General features: G+C 36.0%; 1 protein-coding gene across 5 annotated transcripts in view; it reads left to right on the top strand.

Annotated features, from left to right (window-relative positions):
• Window positions 1-24,216, top strand: part of UNC80 (unc-80 homolog, NALCN channel complex subunit) — a 213,369-nt gene that overhangs the window by 91,034 nt on the left and 98,119 nt on the right. For 4 of the 5 annotated variants that reach the window (XM_066278794.1, XM_066278792.1, XM_066278791.1 and 1 more), the window contains exons 23-26: window positions 8,183-8,395; window positions 11,659-11,794; window positions 14,445-14,578; window positions 20,300-20,465. In XM_066278794.1, the coding sequence (XP_066134891.1) occupies window positions 8,183-8,395; window positions 11,659-11,794; window positions 14,445-14,578; window positions 20,300-20,465 (649 nt within the window). Of the gene's footprint in view, window positions 1-8,182; window positions 8,396-11,658; window positions 11,831-14,444; window positions 14,579-20,299; window positions 20,466-24,216 lie in introns of all 5 variants that reach the window. The other variant, XM_066278790.1, reaches the window with a different exon arrangement.

The raw sequence follows: 24,216 nt of genomic DNA, 5'->3' as shown, positions 1-24,216 counted from the left end.
TTGTGTTAAAATATTCATTATGGTGATAAATTTGTTCATTTATACTTGTAGTTCAATAATTTTTCTTCTATTAATTTAGAAGCAGTTTAGAAGTGTGACATGTATCTGGTGATACGAATCTTTTATCATTATGTAGTGACCCAGTGTATTTCTAGTAGTGCTTCTTACCTTCAGATACATTTTTCTCTGACACTAATACAGCTGAAACAGTTTTATTAGGTGAGCACTGGCCTGGTGTGTCTTTATCCAATCCTTTATTTTCAACATTTTTACATCTTTGTATTTTAGATGTATTTTTTGGATAAAACATATATTTGAATTTTTGTACCATTTTAACAATATTTTTCTAGAAAATATAGTGTATTTACACAGATTATTATTGCCAATATAGATTCACTTCTTCCTTCTTTTGCTTGTTTATCCCATTTTAAAACTATTTCCTTGTGTGTTGTTTACATTTTATGTCTTCCTTTAAATTGTGTTGTATTGAGTTTTATCTCTCTTGCTTTGATTTGGTTTAGTTTTGTTTTTTGTTTGTTTTTAAATTTTTCCTGTACTAGTTTAGGAATTATTGCATTCTATTTATGCTTTTTAAAAATTGCATGAATATTTAACCAAATGAAGTCTAAAATTAATGAATTCTTTGTTCTTCTCTCAAAATGTAAAAGACTATAGAGTGTTTTTTTGTGTGTGTTGTTTTGTTTTTATTTAGACAAATTTAACAGGGTGATATTGGTCAGCCAGAGTACATAGATTTAGAGAAAACATCTCCACATCATTTGGACAGTCGATTATGACCATAGAGGGCTTAAACCCCAACTGCTGTTCAGCATTCCATTGTATATTATTCTTGTTTTAACATTGATGGAGTAGGCATTATTTTATTGATTTTTATTTTTTTAATCTTTTTTCGTGATAGAAAGGGACAGATAGGGACAGACAGACAGGAAGGGAGATGAGAAGCATTGATTCTTTGTTGCAGCTCCTTAGTTGCAGTGATTGCTTTCTCATATGTACTTTGATGGGAGGTGGGGCGGACTACAGCAGAACAAATAACCCCTTGCTCAAGCCAGTGACCTCGGGCTCAAGCCAGCAACCATGGGGTCATGTCAAAGATCCCACACTCATGCCAGTGACCCTGCACTCAAGCTGGTGAGCCCACGCTCAAGCTGGTGAGCCTGTGCTCAAGGGGCAACCTTGGAGTTTTAAATCTGGGTCCTCTGCATCCCAATCTGATACTTGATCCACTGCACCACCACCTAGTCAGGCTATTGTATTGATTTTTTAAAAAATGGTTTTTAAATTTACCCAGAAGCTTAGCATATTCTTTTCTCACCATTTTGCCTTGTATCTCAGACAGTCCTTCAAAGATCTAGATCCTTTTTCTGAACTTTTAAATTTCTTTAATGGTGATCAATGGGCCATAGCTCTTTCAGCTACAGTTTACTTGACAAGGTCTTCATCTTGGTCTCACTTTTGAAAGATACTTTTGCTGGAATTATAATTATTGGCTAAAATATTCTTCCTGCAATTCACAGATATTATCCTATTTTCTTCTGGCTTGATTGACATTCCTGTATAGGTAATCTATTCCTCCCACCCCGCTCTTAGTTGCTTTTAGTATCTACTCTTTATTATTAATATTTTATCATTTCACTAAACTATTTCTAGCTTATTTTTTTTCATTTGAGGTTCATTAAGCCCCTGAATCATGTAATTGGCATACTGCATTTATTCTGAAAATTTTTCAACGAGTATCTCTTCAAAGATTGCGCTACCCATTTTCTCTAGTCTTTACTTCTATAAATTAAAAAAATGTATAGATTTTCTCAGTTTTTATCTGTTTTTCTCAACCTTTCATATTTTTCATTTCTTTTTCCCTTTCTATGCTGTATCCTGAAAAATTTTCTGACATAGCTCTTCTATTTTTTTTTTCTAATTTTTAACTGTGTCTCATCCCATGGTTCTTAACCAGGGGTAATTTTGGCCCACTAAGAAACATTTGGCACTGTCAGGAGGACTTTTTTTTTTGTCACAACCTGGGGATTGCTACTGGCATCTAGTGAGTAGATACCAAAGATGCTGACAAAATGTCCTGTAAAACATAGTGTGCCCTGCACAAAGAAAAAATTATCTGGTCCAAATGCTCAATAGTGCTAAACGAAAAGCCTGACCTAATCAGCATTTTAATCTATCCACTGAATTTTAAATTTTAAGTACTACATTTTTTTATTTATAACAGTTCTATTTGATTCTTGTTTTAAATTGCCTGGTCAACTTTGATAATTTAATTCCTCACTCTACTTTCAATACCTGCAATCATCTTTAAATGTATATGATCCACTATGATTCCAATAACTGCAGTATTGTGGATTTGAATCTACAGTTTGTTGTTTCATCTGACTCTTCCTCATGTTGGGTTTTTTTAAGTGTATTTTTAATGTGAATTAACTCCTTAGTACTTTATCTGTGAGAATTCTTTAAGATCTGTGTTAAAAGCACTACTATTCAGTAGACCAGCAGTACCGGCATCATCTGGGAGCAAGTTAGAAAAGCAAATTTTCAGGCCCTGCAACAGATCTACTGAATCAGAATCTCTGAAGACGGGGCCAAAGAATCTATTCTATCCATATTCCAAAGTGGCCCTTATGCTTTCTCAAGTTTGAAGAATTGAGAAGTACTGGCTTAAAGTGTTCCTCCAGAGAAGACTTTTGTTCCTTTTTTCAAGCTCCTGGAAATATCTCCAACCTAAGATTATTTTTTGAACTATATTTTTGAGGGCAAGGAGCATAGAAAGAAGGCCTATTTTTAACTTACCATATTTCCCCATGTATAAGATGCACATTTTTAAAATAAATTTGGAGTCTAAAAACTGGATGCGTCTTACACAGTGGTTGTAGATTTTTTTAACTTGCATTTTCCGCCTTTTTGCACTTGTTTTTGTGCTCATTGTTGAAGACAGTGATCCACATCAGACACAGATGATGAGGACAAGCTAATGGATGGGAGTTTTGACAGTGATGAGTTGTATGAATTTTATGATGAATAAAACTTGAGTTCAATAACTTTATGTAACACTTTTTTTTTTTCAAATTTCAGGCCCCCAAATTAAGATGTGTCTTATACATGGAAGTGTCGTATACATGGGGAAATATAGTCTATTAGAATATGAGATTTTTAATTAAGAGTTCTAAAATACTTCCTTCTTCCTTCCCTCCTTTCCTCCCTCCCTCCCTCCCTTCTCTCTCTCTCTCTTTCTCTCTTTCCTACCCAGAGCCAAGGGCAGTCAGGTAAGCCTACTTCTATAAAACAGATATTTCTCTCATTCATCCAGTGACCTGGGATCTTGGCTTTATGTAGGACTGTATTACCTGATCTCCTACTCACTTGGGCACAAACATTTAACATGTGGCCTGTGAAAACCCATGCTCAGTTTTCTCTATAGTCAGCAGAAACCCTTGAGGTAAACGATCCTATACTAGCTCACACCTGCACCCCAGAATTCTACTTGTAATTTCTATTCTTCACTGGTCTATGATCTCATGTTAGAAACAAAAGCAAAAACAAAATAAAGACAATTTTGGATATTTTATCCAGTATTTTGACTTTCTAAATGAAAAGAAGATTGTCTTCACAGCTAATTGGTCACATTGTCAGAAACAGAAGTTCTCAGTTGGTTTTTTAAATACTTATCCAAGATATTTGCATGATCTCAATAAATGTTAAAACGACTAGCCATCTAGACTGTGTACCAAACAATAATGCCGGCTTGTAGCTTGAGAAATGAATCATTTTAGTTGCTCCCAGCTACTGCAGAAATGGCAAGGACAGAGGCAGCCTGTCAGTTACTTAATGATCTGTCAGGCAGAAAACTCAATACAGGCTAAGCAATAAATACTGACTCTCAAGCACATGCCCTCTAGCAAACGAGGTTCCAATGCACAGTACAACCCACAGTAACTGTTTATTCCCACAGGTTTTAATAATTGGTATTCTGCACCAGCAAGAGCTTTATATCTTTTCAGTAAGACAATAAAAAAAAATTATGTAATTTCCTAGGGGCCGACATAAAATATTCATTCTTTGAAAAGTTAGTTCCTGTTCAGTGTTGTTATATGACTTTTCAGGATCAGTCAGGGTTTCTTCTCACATAATAAGTTTAGATATAGTCCTTCAGGGAAAGGAATGGATGCAATTATAATCTTCAATTAACCATCGTATCGTGGTAACAACATTTTATAGGTCCCCAAGCAAAAGAAAACACAGCTGTTTGAATTAGTATTCCAATTCTCTGCTTCAGTTTCATAAAGGAAGCATTCAATATACATAATGATCTTATAAAATGAAAGAAAAAGTGACGAAGAAAGTCAAGGTAAACTACGCTGACACTTGAAGTTTTCTAGTTACAGAATGTTAGAGAAGTCCAAGCTGCTTAATGACATGACATTTTGTACTTTTAACTAGACAGCTCTATAGCCACTGTAGGGAACACCTTATATAAGGCTGAATCATATGAAATTGTTAGTATTCAAAGATTTTTTTGACCTTCAAACTTAGAAATTCCATGTGGTTCTACCTAATATTTTGTCTTCCCAGTTAAGACTGGTTCTTGCTTATCTGAGACCTATGAAGACAGAATGGAATAAAAGAAGCCATTCTGTAGCATTATGGAGCCTAAAAAGGTGATCTGGCAGACAGGTTTATAATAAAGAACCAATATATATGTCTACTATTCTTTCAGCACCATCAGCAAAATTCTCTGTGGTATGCCAGTGGTGTGGAGTTTTATTTCAATGTTCTGTTTTGACTTTGCCTCTGATGTCTGTGGTTCTTTTCAGCCATGCAACATTCTTCTGATTCATTTTTCTCCATTTGTGCTGTTTTTCTCTGTGATGTGATTCCATCCCTATCCATTCTGTCATGCCTCCATTTTTTTGCTGCTTCTTCAGATTCCGCTGAGCTGTAAGAGGTAAGCACCATCATAGAAGAAAAAGTTGATTTTCCTTTCTGTCCAGGAAGAATCCTTTGTCCAAGGGATTCCATAACTCTGCTCCTAAAATCAATACTTTTCGAACTACACTTTGAAAGATACTTATAAGAAAAATAATTCTCTAGAACTACACTTACACTAGAATGCCTTGAATGCTTTCCATATATATTGTGAAGTTAGTACTTGCTTCTAAGTTTCTTCTGCTAAGATGCACATTAAAGAGCTTAACTTTATACCTCAACACCTCTCTCAATTGTCTGTATAGTAATATGCACACTAAGATACCTCAGAAATTGGTACTATTACCTGCCATCTGGACAGTAGGTTTCCCAAGCTTGTTTTCATCCACCAGGTTCATGAGGATTATAATAAAAAAGGCAATTTTGAATTTCTTCATGGCATCATCTCTTAAAGCCAACAGTGACATCTCTAAATGTTAGTGGGTTTTGTAATTTATGTGAATCAAATTCATCAGATAAGAACCAACCCTCCCCTAATGTTGTGCTGTAGAGTTAACGAGAATTATTTTCATATTGATTTCAATTCCATTTCCAAACATAGATTAGGATTTCCTGTGTCCAATAACCGATAATATCTAAGTTTTATAAGTTTTTGAGAACAGAGAGTTGAAATTGCTTTTCATTCAAAACACCTTGACTTTCCTCAGCAAATAAAACCATTTTTGTTTTTTCTAAACAAGGCAAGCGGAAATACACAGGAAGCCTCACATAGCACAGTTTGGACTGTTAATTCACTTTTTGTTAATCCTCTCAGCACTATCTCATAGTTCAGGGCAATAAAAGGACCCTCTGCCCGATACATTTGTGTTAGGCTAAGCTTCTCCCTTGGTGATCCTGAAGAAACCAGGGTTCGTAATATAATGCTCTTTCCTGCAATGTTGGTTCTGTCTTCCTGTCATCAAACAATGAATCCCATTGCTTTATATTGGGAATGTGTCAAATGTCTCAGGCTAAGAAGAAATTACATCACTTGCCTGGCCCTACAGACTGGCATTCGTTTCTTAGAAACAGATATCCCCGAGTTTTCCAGATACCCCAGATACAGATGAGCATTTATGAGATGTTTAATCAAATAAATATTTAATACAAGAAAAGAGTGTAGGTATTTGGTCTGTATGTTATGGCACCACAGTATTGGTAAGGTTTGATGCAGAATGTCATCTAACCCTTTGCCACCTATAAAGTTTTTATTCCTGTGACTTGGTACCAAATCTTGGCGCCAACACAGTTGATGATGGATTCTCACCATTAACGTTCATCTTGTTTTCTGCCTTTTCACATAGGTTTACTTTGTATGTCCTGGCAATTCAGCATAGCTTTGTAAAATTAAGTTAATTTCTAAATATATTTTTATTGGAATTTTTCTGGCTGGCTTCATTTAAGTTGTACATAATCAGAAAATACTTCATTTGCTAACTCACTTGAATCATCCAGTATACCTGAGATATTATGGTACTCAAACTAGGAAGTAATCGAGCAGAATATGAAGTAGCCTGAAGAAGGCAGGTGGTAAAGAAGACTTCTTAGCAGAGGTAACTAAACTAAATCTTAAAAGTGAGAATTTTCCAGATGGAAAAGTGGTTCAAGGCTCTGCAAGCCATGGGAAACAACAAATGCAAAGGTATGAGAGCTCTTATTTGGGAGACTATTATCAATTTGACAAAATTGGACAGCAGGTTACTTGAGATAGGGATAGAATAAGAGATGAGCCAACTAGTAAAGATTAAGTATCATTTGTATTATATGATTGAGGTGGATGAAGTCAATAGTGGGTTTTAATGGGAAAATGATGTGATCAAATATTTGTTTTAGAAAATAACATTAATTAACATTAATGTCCCATTTTAAGCAATGACTTTCTATGTGCAGTTTAGAAATCATCTTTTCCCAAGAATCATATAAGTATAGATTAAGATAATGCTGATACCAAAGAGAAACTAGCATAGACCTGGGCATCAGCAAGACCTGGAATTGAATTTTTTGTCCACCACTTCTCAGCTATATGAAAATGAAAAAATTATACCACATTTTGAAAAATATTATTTCCAGATCATAGAAACTTATGATAATTATAGATTATAATTAAAAAAATTAATTAACATGTAGTTGATACTCTATATATTAGCCCCTATTTTAACATTATGGATCAACGCATAAATACTAATCCTTGAAGTAAAGAAAAACATTTCAATTTGAAAACTTTTGGTTACTAAGAAACCCCTGATTACTTGGTAACTCTGAGGTGATGGCTAATGTAATGTATTTTGACCAGCACGTCAAAATACACATTAATTTTTGATGTATGCATTTTGTGACCTTTGACCTTCTGTGGGAATCATAACACTTCTTTCCCTTATTAAAAAATGTTTTTAGTTTGTAAAGTGTTCAGTAGATAGCTGATACTGACCAGTTTCTGGGTAGCAACTGAAGATGTTGCTTAATTTTTTCAAGCACATCTTGACATGCCAAGAAGGAGTCACATTTTTCATTTTCTGAAATGCTCAGTTTTTTTATTTATCAATTAATTTCCTCTTTATCAAATATTTTCTATTAAAGCCATGCCTGTTTAAGCAGATTCTGATCTGTTATTCCAAACAAAGTTAGAGGAGAAAAGACTCACCAAAACCTAGTAAGCACTTCCTTTTCTTCCTACAAGTGATCTGGAGTAGCCGTGTTTTCCTGGAGTGTGTGGATCATCATGGATGACAGATCACTGTTGGAACAAGAAGACCGTTAACACTGATTAACATGAGACTCATTCTAGAAATTGAATGTTTGCTTCATGTTAGAATTTTATGTTTTTTTAAAAAAAGCTTCATATTTAAGTCTTATTAAAAGTTATTTCACTCTCATCCTCAAATCCCAGCTGCCTCTTAAATATGCAAAGAGAGTCATGAAATTGAATGAAATTCTGCAAAAGGAGAAAAATAAACACAAAAACCTACTTAACATGTCTAATTCCTCAATATCCAAATTTGCCTTCCGGGATTCATTTTCCAGATTTCCCACTAATGTGTTAACCACTTAACCACGCTAACACTGCCCTGGGAAATACAGCTAAACCAAATCAAAAACTAAAACAAACCAAGAGTACATAGTAATTCCCTTTAAGGTCAACCAATGGTCATTAATCTCTCAATGGTCATATTCTTTCCTTACTCACCCGACCCAGGAAGCCCCTGTGGTAGCCAGAGCCGCGCTGTTCCTGGAATGCGCCCGTTTCGTTCACCGCTGCAACCGTGGCAACTGGCCAGAGTGGATGAAAGGACATCACGTGAATATCACCAAGAAAGGCCTGTCCAGGGGACGGTCCCCCATTGTGGGCAATAAGCGGAACCAAAAGCTACAGTGGAACGCTGCCAAGCTCTTCTACCAATGGGGAGACGTGAGCTTTTGATTTTTTTTTTTTTTTAAAGATAAAATTTAGGGTGCCTGAGTGAAGTGAAGACATTTTGTGTGGACATTTTGTTTGTTGGGGAAACAGTGTGTGGAGTTTCTGTTCTGTATCTGGCATAGCACAAAACATTTTAGGGGAAAACCATCTTAATTCATTTCATCATCCCAACAAATCTAGGAAGTTAGACAATATTATCCCTTCTTTCTCCTTCCCTGCCTATAAATGTGTTTTCGCAAGATATGTTATTTCTTTTTGTGTCATTTTCCCCGCGGTTACGTTTAATCCTGGGCTTTCCACTGTTCAGCGCATGCGGGTGGCACCGACTCCTCTCTCCACACTTCAGATCCCGGACCAGCGTGGCCAGCTGCGCTCTGGAGGCATTCACTGTATTCTCAGTCTGACCAAAATGAACTGTTCTTCCCCGGTTCTCCTCATCTAAGCACACCCCCATTTGCAACCCCTCCTGGTTTCTATTCTCATTAATGAGTCCCCCGTCATCTGAAATGACAAACTTTGAATGTATTCCAAACCTCTTTCCCTTACTGATTCCACCCCCTTCACATCACTAATAGCCCTTTAGGTCAGATCATCCTTCATTATTTTTCATCTGGATGATTACAGCTTTTTCCCATTTGGTCTCCTCCCCATTGGAGACCAAACCCACACATTGCTGGTAAAATGATGTCCCTTGGGCACAGCCTATCTGAAAGCAGAACATTCACACTTATCTCCTAGCCCTCAGACTTGCCCCCTACCATTCATTCTTCAAACTGCTGTCAGAGTGATTAGGCTAAAATGCAAATCAGATTGTGCTTCCTACCCACTTACAATGCTTCAGTGGCCCTTCTTTTCCCCGGGGATAAAACTCAAATTGCTTAGCCTGGCATCGCTGCTCTCTCCACAACCTTCATTCAAATCATAATAACAAGATTATGGATGATGAAGTCAAATGAACTACTGTATCCAAAGAACATTTATTTCAATCCTTTGCATCTAACAGGTGCTCGATAATAATAAGTTATTACATTAATTTTTGAAAACGGGCTCCATAGTTTGTCTTTGAATTTCTAGTCAACTAACACAGTGACCCTGAAATGAGTAATGTTTTCTCCCCCACTCAGAAACTACCTTTAATCATTCTTCAGAATGTAAAATGAAGTTCAGCTTTAAGAACTGTAAGATCTGGTCCCTATTGAGCTTTCCAGCCTTCCTGCATATTACTGACTTTCACAAAACTGTTCTTCAACCAAGTGGCTTACTTGTCAGTCTCTAAACACATCAGTTATTTCCCTGGATATGAATAATTTAAAACTTTCTATCTGGGATATCCTGTTTCCTTTCCTCATTACCCAAAATGCCAATATTTCAAAATCTACAGCAACGAGAGTCTTCAAACTGAATCTAAACTCTTCATCTCCTGAACATTTAAACTTCTGAATTCTTTCACCACTTAATGCATTATTTTGGTATGTTATTATCTCCCCAATGGACTTTAAGATTGGTGAGGGAAAGAAAAAAAGAGATTAAATCAAACACCTGTGTTGTGTTTGAATCTCAATTCACAGCTTGCTGAGTAACCCTGAGCAAGTCTTTCAACCTCTCAAAACTTCCAATTCCCAGTGATCTTTTTGCATGAAGATTTATTATCTAATAGGCCACATTAAACAAAGATATTGGTGTACTGTAACAATTTATTCAATTTTATGTTCTACTTATAGCTTAAAATAACCTCAGTACTTATTTGATGAATGAAGAAAGGAATAAACATGACCATAAGGCATTTTTTTAACCTTGAAAGAGACACAGAGCTCTAAATTATTATTTAGGCATTTAGTATTATCCCAAAGAAGTTCATACTTTAGCAACCCTTTAACTTTTGTGAATTGTTGATTTAACTTAAATCATTTCTTTTCATCGTCCTGGAAAGATTAACAAAGGGTCTTTCCTTTTGAATCTCACTGTTAAGTTTGTTGGCTCCACTCTAGACTCAGAGTACACATTCCCTCCAAAACAGTAAGAAAGACAAGGCTTTTTGTTGAGAGAGTGTTTTTTGTTTCTATTTTTTGTTTTGTTTGCCTAAGACATCTCTGGCTAGTGGCTAAAATTTTAGGATCCTTTGATGTCTGTTTACACTGCTTTCTTTCTTTTGATGTGGTTTTTCTTACTCCTCACTTAATTCTAGAGTTTAAGGAGACCTCTTTGATAGACAAAACTTTCAAACAACTCACGTTTTTATTTAATGATTTCTGGACATATCTTTGTATGTCAGTTTCCAGTAGCGAATATAATTTCTTGCTCATGTCCAATATTTAATAACTTTTCTAAATATTTTAAAAGAATGCTATAGGAGAAAGAAGAAATTTAGCTGGAATATTATTTTTACTAATGCACAGAGTAACTAAACTGCCAAATTCCAAGTTCACTGCTCATTTTAATGTTTTCCATAACTTTTCTTCCTATGCTTATGTTGCTTCCACTGTTGCATATGGTGTATAATAGGAATGTGAAAGAAATTAGATAAAGGTAGTATATTTTGTCTCCTCTTATGAAATATTTCTTTTGGTAAGTCAGATAATATTGCATGATGGTTCAGAATAACAATAACTATTAGCCTTATGAATACTTTATAAAAAACAAATATTGCTCATGTGCTGAGTTGTTAAAAGTCATATTTCTATTGTTGATGTTGAGTACTATACCAAATGAATAGTTAATATTTCTTACTATTTCATAGAGAAAGGTGGAGCAAAGTCTATTTTAAAAAGCTAATAAGTGCATATATAATGGCAGATAGAAATAAAATTGTAGTACTAGAATTCTTGCCAACCTCCAGCTCATTAGCATGACAATGACATTCTCATAAAATAGCATAATCAGATGACTTCTTATTTTTACTGTTACAAAACCCTCCCTTAAAAACTACATACTACTTTATGAGACCTATAAAATAAAGATCCCTGAAGCAAATCAAAATGTTTTCACTGAGTCAATGGAAACAATTTTTATATGAGTATACAAAGGTACTTTCTAATTCTTACAAGTATTTTTAATCTAAATGACCTTGGAGATAGCATCAATGCCTTCCACCTCTGGGTTTCCACACTGAGACAGTGTGGTTAACAACACTATGGCATATACTGGAAATAATTCTCATTAATTAATTGGTTGTTGATGTCCTCTGTAATGTGAAAGGCTGCTCTGCAACCTGATATACTTCGTGCTGTTACATTTTGTTTTTTTCTCCATGCTAGGCAATTGGTGTCCGATTGAACGAGCTGTGCCACGGGGAGAGTGAGAGCCCGGCCAATCTGCTGGGTCTCATTTATGATGAGGAGACGAAGAGGAGACTGAGAAAGGAGGATGAGGAGGAAGACTTTTTAGATGACAGTAAGGAGACTCCCTTTACTACAAGAACCCCTGCTTGTAAGAACCTCTGCCTTAGGAGCACTTAATATTCTCTTTCTTCTTTCATATTCTTACCACCTTCCCATGTGTCCCCACTGCACCTTTCCCCCTGTTCCTTATGCATGGGTGTAAAGCATGTGCATAAAGCCACACGAAGGAGAGAGAGAGAGCAAGAACCAGAAAGTAGAGACTAGAGACAGGGACAAAGAGTTGCAGCGCATATGGAACTTCCATTGCTTTGTAGTCTCTGACTCATAGGATTGCACCAAGACTAGTATTAGGCCTCTTTGAGAAAATTAAGTTACAGAATATTACTGTCCCAGAGGAGATTTGGTCAGATTTTGTGTTTTATTATTGCTTTTGGAGATTAAAAAAATAAATAAAAGTTATACTACACAAAACTGAACATGGCAAACTTCCCAAACCACTAACATGTTGTAATATTTAATCAGAGTATATTTATATTGTAGCATTTAACATGAAATTGGAATATTAAAAGATTCAGATGGTTGGAACTATGAATGTCTCCTGTACTTAGTTATTTATTAAGATTATTATTGAGTCCTAGCATAGAAAAATAGAGACAAAGATTTCTGCACATCACTCTCCAGAACCATTTTGTGCATATGTGTTCTATGCCATACAAGTTGTATGTATGTGTACCACTGCCTTTTATGCAGTGTAGAATTCTAATGTGATTAGAGAATCAATATCATTAGCTGATGAAGACAGTGAGGCCTCTTCCGCTTGACCTTCCCTAGTGGTTTGAAACTCAAATGCCCTGATTATGTCCTAAAGATTGTCCTAAGTTAAGTGATTCCAAACCTACTTTACAAACTTATTGTCATGAAATATAAAAACTATATTCCATGGCTAGAATGTAACATTGGACAGAACTGCATAATCAAAGAAAACGTATTGTCTTTTCTCTAACTTTCATAGCAAGGAGGGTTTTTTTTTACAATTTTTCTTTCATAATTTTGCTTTCTTGGCCCTTATCAAATCAGAGCAAATCTTGACTTAGCTGTTGATGAAACTCCAAATCCTGACATCAGTTGCCCTAGTGATTTTGTCAAGTTCACAGGACTCTAGATTCTCCTAGAATGCCTCATGGAATTGGGTCTGATCCATAGCAGGACCTCAGGATTATTCAGTAATCACAGAACCTATTGAAGACCCTGCCATAAGACATCCCTAAACTGCCCTGGGTCTCCCAGGAATCCTCAGAACAGAGAAAAGCCAAACCAACATTAAGTAGATATATCCTCATAGACCAAAATGATCTTGAATCTCCATCAAAATGACACTTGAGACCACCTAAGTACCATTTACCAATATGTTGTATTAGCTTTTCTGTGAAATCATGCATTATTCAATCCTGTTCATTGTAACAGAATATTTGAGATGATAGTTATAAGAGACCTTGGACTAAGACCAAGTTCACTATCTGTAGAATTTAGATGAAAACTTCAGAAACAAAAGGACAGATCCATAAGTTTATATTGACTATCTAGTGTTTAGTTATTTTTATAAAACCATTGCACATCTAGGCAATTTCTAGAGTCATTTGTATAGTTTTCATAAAACATAAAATTGGGCTACCTAATGTCATCCCACTTTCAAGTAAATAGATAGTTTATCTTGTATTTAAAAATTAATTATGGTGCAAACAGCTATTGGTCTGGAAATTCTAAAGGAATTTGTCTTTTTCATTCTTAAAAGAAGGCAGTGTCCCCAGTCACATACTACTTCAGGAGAGAAAATGATGGTTTTCATGAGGAAATAATAGCCAGATAGCTTCAGAAAGATTGTCGTTTCCACCTACTATCGGTATAAAGCATGGAGTATATATTCTATTCAATTAAGAGAGCCTTATACATCAGAAATATTTTAGAGATATTTTTAGGAATGTTGATGCTCAATGATAATTTTTGCTTGATGACTCGATTTATTCAAAATAGATAACTACTTCCTTTGATAAGAGACAGAACTCTACATGGTTTTGGTCTTCTTTTCTGAATACTGATAAGTAATCAGTATATTTCTACTTGATTTGTGGCTACATGTATTTGAGAGTTTTAAATTCTGAGAATTTTACAAGTCTGTGATGTCAACTATCTGGACTAGAACTGTAACAGCGTCAATGTCCTCAGAACATCAAGAGAGATGTCTCTCATAAAATAAGCCAATGGAATCTATGTAGTTTTAAATCAAGCTCACTGCCATGGATACAGTCTAAATATGATTGAATAGCAACGTGAAAATCTTGCAAAACTGCTTTCCCATTCCTGTTTTCATTAAAAGACTTTCTAGTTTAGTAGAGCATATTTTTGTTACTCTATGAGGCTGTAAGGAGAATAATTTAGTTCTTGATTGCCATTTTAATACTCAGGCAATTGTCACAGAATTGCAAAATAGAAGGAAAGAGGTCTGTTATTGCCCAGATTATGGTAAAAGGAATAGGTAAATTGAACATGTATCAGTAACATTCTCATATGCACTTTCATCTTGGACATGTTTAGGGAATGTTCTCATATGCAATTTGATTTTACACATGTGTAGCTGTGTCCATTAAACCACACCTCTCTGTATTTTAATTTGTTTACTTATGAAAGAACTCTGTCATTTGTAGGTACTGTGAACCCCTCTAAATGTGGCTGTCCCTTTGCCTTGAAGATGGCAGCATGCCAGCTGCTCCTGGAGATTACCACCTTCCTGCGAGAGACCTTCTCTTGCCTGCCCAGACCACGCACTGAACCTCTGGTGGTAAGTAAAGTTATGCGCGTTAATATTCAAGCTACTTGGAAAGGATAAGACATATTGCTAGGGTCCCTGGCCAGTTGGCTCAGTGGTAGAGCATCGGCCTGGCGTGCAGGAGTCCCGGGTTCGATTCCTGGCCAGGGCACACAGGAGAAGTGCCCATCTGCTTCTCTCTGTCTCTCTCTTCCCCTCCCGCAGCCAAGGCTCCACTGGAGCAAAGTTGGCCCAAGTGATGAGGATGGCTCCATGGTCTCTGCCTCAGGCACTAGAATGGCTCTGGTTACAACAGAGCAACGCCCCAGATGAGCAGAGCATCGCCCCCTGGTGGGCATGCCGGGTGGATCCCGGTTGGGTGCATGCAGGAGTCTGTCTGACTGCCTCCCCATTTCCAACTTCAGAAAAATACAAAAAAAAAAAAGACATATTGCTAGGTTTCGAGTATTCACAATTTCTTCAAAGGCCCAAGGACAAACATATCATATAATTTAAAATTCAACCAAGAAATGTTTAATACAAAAATAAAATCTCTTCCCTCTGTTAAAAATAATAAACTCTCATGGTGACCTTGAAATCACAAAAGATAACACCACTGAGTAAAATGTTAGGTCACTCTCAGTAATGCTAGAAATGTCTAAGAACATGCAAGTTCCTTTAAACTGCAAACTAGGAGGAGTATTATGGCCAGCATTGTTTAGAAATCTCTGACAGATTTTTTTTTTTTATTACTAGCTGCTCATAAATCTATATAGAAATGTTCTTTCAATGAGTTTTCTCATTTAAATTATGGGAAAAAGGCTTCTTTAAGCATTTAACATATAACCATCCTCAAACATGTATTTTATTTCTGCAGCATTTCTTATGGATGACCAAAAACAGACACATACACACATATCCATAGAAACACACACACGGAAACACATAGGCGCACACACACACAAACACACAGTCTTGTACCATCAAGACCTGATTTAACAGAAGATAAAGACACTCTGTAAGAGCCAGAGTCTTTCCAGAGCATGTGGGACAGGGAACATACCTCAGAGCCAATTATGTTTTAGCTCTTAGTTCTTAAATAAGCACTGAGTTTCCAACAGTACTTTCATTATAAGTATCATCAAGCCGAAGATGAGAAACTAGACAAGTTCTTCTTTTTCCCCTTTTACACAAGGCTCACACTACTCTACCAGAAGAGTGCTACACAAACAGTCTACGTGCTTTCATTTAAGTGAATTTTACAACCCACCAGCTCTCTTGTTTTTTTTTAACCAAGCTAAGCATGAGCAAGACCATACCCTAATCCTACTGGGGCCCAAAGAACCTGTGCTCTGCTTCCCTAGGCAGTGCCTCTCCATCTGGTTTTCCAGTGTCTGCAAAGCCCATTGCCTCACACTGGAAAGCATAAAGTGGATATTTTTAAGTTGGAAACATGTACAGGTTAAATATATGTTTTTAAGAGAAACACACCCACATTTGGAATGTGAGACTGCAGCATTTGGATATCGAAAAAAGCAGTTTCTCTCACTGCTCTTATTTAATTTGGTATTAATCTGGGCCTCTAATTTTCTGAATTATTAACTTCTCTGTTATATTGAAGATACTTTATAAAAGTCAAAAGAAGACCATCACTTAACACACATGTTTAGTTTAAAATCCAGTGTGATAACATATCTGATCTCTAGGAATCAGTCAGTGTTATCCTATCGACGTTCTAATTATACTGAAATCTTCATAAAAGCACAATAGTGTATCCACTTTTAAGTTTTCGGCTTTTTATTGTCCACCATTTTGATCCATTGGGATTTAAAAAGAGAATCTTAAAGTTTGACTCAGTTATTTCTTTTCCCTTTCAACTCTATAAAACTATAGTTTAATGACCCATATTATAATAACAAATTGCTTTATTTACTCAATCACATCTTTCAAAAATTACTGTATAGCCAACTGGCAGACTAGTAAGAAATATCAAGAAATTAAGCTAAAACAGAACTTGTAGTCATTCAGTCAATTGGAGGAAAGTTTTCACTGCTATATTGCCTTTAACATAGACTCATAAATACTTTATTCATTACATTATGATTTTCTCTGTCTAGTAAAGGTTTATGTATTTTTTATAAGATAAGATAAATATATTCTCATGTGTAATATATCTAAATAGTCTTGATGGGTAAAACAAAACAAAAACAAAAACACAACTCAAGTCACATTCTAACCTAAAAAGCAATAAGGATGATAAAACTGTTTTACCAGCACAGCTGCTGCAAATGCTTGAACTTGCTTTTTAAGAAATTGAGTCCTGGCTGGATGACTCGCTTGGCTGGAGCATTGTCTTGCAATGTAGAGGTGGCTGGTTCAGTCCTTGGCTGGGGCACATACAGAAACAGATCGATGCTTCTGTCTCCCCCTTACCCCCCTTCCTCTCTCTAGATTCAATAAAAAAAATTAAAAATAGAAAAAAATAAAGACAAAAAAAAGGCAACAAAGAAATTGAATTAAATATAGACTCTATCAGGTTAAGCATAAATATCATCAAAATGAAATATTCTAAATTTTTAACAAACATTTGCTGCAAGGATACTTACAGATCTTTGGAGACTTATTATTTCAGTAACATTATAAATCACAATAAAAATAGCTATGCTAATACACAGAATAATAAAAGAATAACAGAGTAATATAAGCACATTAAAGAGTATAAATATTCTATAATCTAAGGATGGAAGAACAGGAACATAAAATTTATACCAAGGAAAAAAGCCTTTCTGGTGGAAATATCCTAAGGCCATTTTTAAATGGAACAGATTTCCTTGTGAAATCTATTGGTTTGAAAATGTCCTTTTATATATCCCCTAATTTTTGTGAGCAGTATATTTCAAATGTGAGAAAGAAAGCAAAAGAACTTTAATTACAATAATTAAAATAAAAGTTAATTTGTTTAATCACAGCTATTTCTTAGATAAAGTCAGGAAATTCCAAGAGGCCCTTACTGCATTGGTGGGTAATACAGTTAAAAGAAAAGGAAAAATGATATCAAAAGGTTTTACAATGTGCTAAAAATATATTTTTGCCAACTTAACAATTTTTTATGCAGATAAATTCCTAGATGTGACTTAATTAATATGGACTCCCCCCCCCAAAAAAAAAAACTTCTGGTGCATTTTTTTTGTATGTTTCTGAAGTGAGAAGCAGGGAGGTAGAGAGACAGACTCCTGCATGCTCCCAACTGGGAGGCCATGGAGCCATCCTCAGCACCCGGGCCAACTTTGCTCCAGTGGAGCCTTGGCTGCAGAAGAGGAAGAGAGAGTTAGAGAGAAAGGAAAGGGAGAGTGGTAGAGAAGCAGATGGGTGCTTCTCCTGTGTGCCCTGGGTGGGAATTGAACCCGGGACTTCCACATGCCAGGCCAACGCTCTAATGCTTAGCCAACCAGCCAGGGCCTCTGGTAGCCTTTTTAATTACTCTTTTCATTAACCATACAAATAATGTTTTTAAAAATAGAAAAAGCAGTGCTTTTACAAGATTTGTAATCTAAAAGAGCATAATAATCAAATTTTTCTCTAAATATTAACTTCTAAAATTGAGAAAAATAAACAAATATTTTTAAAGAATTTTATTTGTAAAATTGCTGGCCTTTTAAAATGTTTTCCAGTTGAATTATTGATACTAGTAACCAATGACAAAGCCACATAGAATAAAATAATTCCCATTCAGTGAGCAGATAAGTTCATAATAAAGAAAAAAGCAGAAAGCTCTACACAGTGTAGAATAAATATGGTAGAAAAGGGTTTTTGTTTGTTTTGGCTCTTTCACAACCCCTAAATTGCTATCTGTTTCCTATTGTTTGAATAGAGTTGATATGAAGAACTAGATAGTGGTGAAAACAAATGTGATAATGTTTAATTTGCTTTTGTTTCTACTCATATGTTTTTGTACATGAAAGAAAGTAGACCTCTTTCTAGTTGTATTTTATTTTAAATTTCACATTAAACTTGCAAAATCCTTTTTAAAAATTCATTCATTAAGGAAAACCACATGTTGGATGCTTTTGTGCAAGATTGTGCTAGAAGTTATACCAACTATACCAATGGGAGTGAACAAATCAGGTTATAAAGAATATACTGCTGAATTCCAAATGTTCCTAAAGTTAAACAATCAGAAGCAAAAGATAATTCACATTTATCGATGCTAAACTGATGAATATTTATTGAGTAGAAGATGACAAACAAGGTGGTGTGATGGTCACAGTAGTTTGGCTTGTATGATACGGAGATGAATACATTGAAAGGGGAGAAACAACAGAGCAAAACTATTTCCTGAAGAGAAAAATATAAGGTTGGCCCTAAAAAAGGAGCAGAGAAGGCCAAGGTTGGTCAGAAAGGGGCTGGAAAACCTGAAGAACCCTTCTGGAGGAGGTTACACTTAAATGTAACTTTGAAAGATGGGTGGGATTTTGACAAAAAGATAAAAAAAGAAATTGGAAGAAATAACTACTTTGGAGAATCAGGATTGCTATATTATTACTTTTTGTTCCAACTAAGAAATTTATCTAATTAAATTTGGCTACCAAATTATAAAGTTAATTGGGTTATTTTTAAAGGGATTAAATTCCAGAGAAGCAATTAAACCCTAGAATATTTTTTGACAATGTTAAAAAGATTTCATGTCATGTCTTTATTTTTGTAGGTGTGATGTAACTTTCTGAGTACCAAAGAATAATTTTTGTTCTTAATCCAAAGGGAAAATTAAAAAAAAAATTTTTAACCATGGAGAATCTAAATTTGCTTATTTAATAATAATTAAAAATATGAGTTCAGTCTTGGTACAAACTGAGTTTTTACAAGTATTTTTCATTTCTGTTTTAATCAGAGGGTATATAATGTCATAAGTAGAAAAAATTCTTTATAAAAATAAAGTGAGCATTATATATGTTTTTTTTTAAATCAGACCTTTAACTATGGCGTCTTTCTTCATCTTCAAAGCCAGTAATTTAGCATTTCTCTTATTCTTCTCCCGTAGTTACATTTTCCTCTGACCACAGCCTACAAAAGCTGTCCACTTTAAAAATTTTGTGATTAGGTTAAATCCATCTAATCCAGAATAATCTCCCATCTCAAGGTCTTTAACCTTAATCAGCATGCACAAAATCCCTATTTCAATGTCGAGTTACACATTCACCAGTTTCCAGAGACTAAGGGATGGTGTTTCTGGAGGGTCATTTTTCTGCCAACCACATCATCCAAGCATGATTTCCAAGCTCATAGGCTGTCTCTCAGCCTTGGAATTTATCACCTGTTTGATTTCACAGTTTCTACCTTAGGATTATAACTTCCTTTAGACTAGAACCATTTTCTATTTATCCCCCAGTACTAACACATTCATACTCAGTGCACTCAATACGTGGCTTTTAAACAAACACATCAATACCAATTTTTTGTTAAAACCATGCACAAAGAATTGGAAGGTGAAAATGCTAGTTCTTGATTTGGAATAAGGTCTGTGCGTTTGGAAGATGAAGCATGGGAGGAAAAGTGAAAAATTATGAGTTAAGGAAGACTTTTATTTTAATTCAAGGAATATTTTTATGGCCACAATCTAAAATTTGCATTAGATAAAAGAGAATCGGGCTGTTTAAATGCAGCTCTATGCAACTGAAAACAGAGAAAGGTTCACCACAAGACCACTGCAGTGCTGGGGAGAGGCCAGCGCTCACGTGCTCCTCACTGACATTTCAGGACTTGGAGAGCTGCAGACTGCGTTTGGATCCTGAGTTGGACCGACACAGATATGAGAGGAAGATCAGCTTTGCAGGAGTCCTGGATGAAAATGAAGACTCAAAGGATTCCCTCCACAGTAGCAGCCACACCCTCAAATCAGATGCGGGTGTCGAGGAGAAGAAAGGTATGGAAAAGCTGGTATTATTTTATATTTGAAGGTTTCTTGTAGAATATTTGGTGTGGGGTCTAAACTATAGAATTGCGCACCCAAAGAAGTCCAAGACTGTTGGCTCCGTGCAGTACTGTGTCCACTCAATGAGGTAGGAAACTGTCCTAGTCGAGAATTGAACTATTCAATCAGGAAAGCTTGGATTCTAATTCCTGCTCTGTCACTTCCCTAAGCCCGTTGAATCTAAGATGCTACCATTTATAACTAGGGTCCCCAAACTACGGCCCGCGGGCCGCATGCGACCCCCTAAGGCCATTTATCTGCCCCGCTGCACTTCCGGAAGGGGCACCTCTTTCATTGGTGGTCAGTGAGAGGAGCATAGTTCCTATTGAAATACTGGTCATTTTGTTGATTTAAATTTACTTGTTCTTTATTTTAAATATTGTATTTGTTCCCATTTTTTTTTTTTACTTTAAAATAAGATATGTGCAGTGTGCATAGGGACTTGTTCATAGTTTTTTTTGTAGTCCGGCCCTCCAACAGTCTGAGGGACAGTGAACTGGCCCCCTGTGTAAAAAGTTTGGGTACCCCTGATTTATAAGATGAAACATTATTTTATGTACCAATAAGAAAGGAAATATCCCCAATTCAGCTCTTACACAATAGTTTCTTACCGCTTAATTTGTGTTTTTTTCCTATTGAAAGAAAACTTTCAGACTTAGTTAGATGTAAAATTTTATTTTCAGTATATACCATTCTTGTGCAGCCAAAAAAAAAAAAATCAAAAGTAAAGTATGAATAAACTAGTTAAAGGTTTTCTAAACTATTTTCAATTTAGAGTTCAAATGTCCATAATTCTATGCAGAATTTTCAATGTCAGTGTTTTTTTTTTTAAAATGATGATGTCTTCTGTGTCATCATAATGTTAGTAATGCATCATTTTTAAATTAGTCTATAAAAGAAATAAAGCTATCGGTCCTAGTTTCTAAAGGGAATATTCAGTTGTATGAAGCTTCAATTCCTGCTTCAAAAGATGTTGCCAAACACATCTGACTTATCACCTCACCCACTCCTTCACGCAGCTATTATTGGCTTCTTGGAATTAAAAGATACTGGTGCCCATTCTGCAAAGTTTGTTGCTGATGCCTACATGTTCACATAGATACAGCAATAACAAACATGTCACAACTGCTACCTGGCACCTAGTGATCTTAAGGTATCGTCAACTGTAAAGCAAATCTCAATTTCGGGTATATTAAAATGTGAAAAAATGTACATCTTAAAATGCTGAAATATAATAACTAGCTGTGTGACCTTTTCCAAGTTACTCACCTTCTAAGTCACAATTTTCTTCTCTGTACAATTGGGTTAATAACACCTACAACACTGTGATGTTGAAAGCTTTAAATGAGATGATGCAAGTAAGACATAAACTCTGTACCTGGAACACAATAGGTGCACAGTAAATAATTGTTGTTATTGTTTTTTTTATTATCATGAGCATATAGATTTGAACCAATGCAGAAAATTTTAAATATGAACTAAAGTAAAGATTACAAAGTTTTAAGTTGCTCTCTAGATTCCTTTAAACTGTTAAGCTTACAATCTGATTTTGCTAGTTCTTAAATTTCATTGCACATCATTGTTTTTCTAATGTATTTCAATTAAAAAACAGCACATTTGTAAAAAGAAACAAAAGTTATTTTATGCATTTAGTATTTTCTAGTGTCTAACAGGGGTCCCCAAACTTTTTACACAGGGGCCAGTTCACTGTCCCTCAGACCGTTGGAGGGCCACCACATACAGTGCTCCTCTCACTGACCACCAATGAAAGAGGTGCCCCTTCCAGAAGTGCAGCGGGGGTGTGTGTATGTGGATAAATGGCCTCAGGGGGCTGCATGTGGCCTGTGGGCCATAGTTTGGGGACGCCTGGAGATGACTCCATGAATGTTTGATGTTGTAAGAGGTATATGATTCTTGAAAAAATTAGCCCTAGAAAAAGAAAACATAAGAACTTTAAAATCTTTCAAGGAATGGAAATACACTAGAACTTTTTTGTTAATATTTCAAGATCATTGTCACAACATTTTTTTTTCCCTGAAGGGAGAGGCAGGGAGGCAGAGAGACAGACTTTTGCATGCGTCCAACCAAGATCCACCTGGCATGCCCACCAGGGGGCGATGCTCTGTCCATCCTGGGCGTTGCTCTGTTGAAGCTGGAGCCATTCCAGAGCCTGAGGTGGAGGCCATGGAACCGTCCTCAGCACCCGGGCCAACTTTGCTCCAATGGAGCCTTGGCTGTAGGAGGGGAAGAGAGAGAGAAAAAGGAGAAGGAAAGGGTGGAGAAGCAGATGGGTGCTTCTCCTGTGCGCCCTGGCTGGGAATCAAACTCGGGACTTCCACACACTGGGCTGATGCTCTACCACTGAGCCAGCTGGCCAGAGCTGTCATGACATTTAAAAAATGCCAATAATTGTTATATCATAATGAATTTATGGTAAACCAAATATTTTTTTATTCAAGTCTTAGCAATTTCTGTACATGAAAAAGTACCAAGTCAATATATTTTCAAATATTCCTACTTCACACAAGGATAACCACATATGATGAGAAACTTCCATTTTTAAACATAGTCCAAGGAGAATTTCATTTTTTGCCCATTCAAAGTTATTATGCTAATTATTACTTAAAGTAGTTGTTATAAAATTTCTAATGACATGGTTAAACTTGAGCAGAGTAAATTCTACACCGTTTGAAATAAATAAAACATCAAATTAATTTTAAGAACACTTTAATTTCAAGATTACCATTTGTTTAAATTGCTCTTAATGTTCAAATGCTTGGATTTTTTTTTTTTTTTTTTTTTTTTTTTGCATTTTTCTGAAGCTGGAAACAGGGAGAGACAGACAGACTCCCGCATGAGCCCGACCGGGATGGGCGACGCTCTGCCCACCAGGGGGCGATGCTCTGCCCATCCTGGGCGTCGCCATGTTGCGACCAGAGCCACTCTAGCGCCTGAGGCAGAGGCCACAGAGCCATCCCCAGCACCCGGGCCATCTTTGCTCCAATGGAGCCTTGGCTGCGGGAGGGGAAGAGAGAGACAGAGAGGAAGGCGCGGCGGAGGGGTGGAGAAGCAAATGGGTGCTTCTCCTGTGTGCCCTGGCCGGGAATCGAACCCAGGTCCTCCGCACGCTAGGCCGACGCTCTACTGCTGAGCCAACCGGCCAGGGCTGGAATTTTTTTAGTATTTTTTCTCTTCATAGAATGTCTGTATTAATATATGAAAGTTGTTTAAAAAGTGAAGAACAGAAAACTGACATTATAGATAAAATAAAAACATATCCATAAAATATTATTTACCAGTTAGCTAAAATCCCCCTGAAGATAACTAAGTATTCCTAAATCCTTTTGATAAGCAGATACCAGCTGCTAAACCCAATGTGAAAATGGGGGTGATGGGAACCCTGCTAACTTACATTATAAACATTTTATTTAAAATTTTCTACCATCTGTTTTTATAAAAGCAAAAAAAAAGGTCAGGGTTTTTTTTTTAAATAAACAACCTGGACAATTCAGATTCTACTGAGAAAAACTAACATGAAATAATTTTTAAACTAAAGATGTCTGCCTGAAATCTCCAAGCAAGGTCTGTCAAATCATTTCACCCATATTCCAAATACAAAGTAAGACTGGCAGTCCAAAATACAGTGTGTCCGTAAAGTCATGGTGCACTTTTGACCGGTCACAAGAAAGCAACAAAAGACAAT

Source organism: Saccopteryx bilineata, chromosome 5, assembly GCF_036850765.1.
Source record: "Saccopteryx bilineata isolate mSacBil1 chromosome 5, mSacBil1_pri_phased_curated, whole genome shotgun sequence".
In the NCBI taxonomy this organism is placed as follows: Eukaryota; Metazoa; Chordata; class Mammalia; order Chiroptera; family Emballonuridae; genus Saccopteryx; species Saccopteryx bilineata.
The sequence above is the reverse complement of the archived record's forward strand: the minus strand, read 5'-3'. Positions and strand labels throughout refer to the sequence as shown.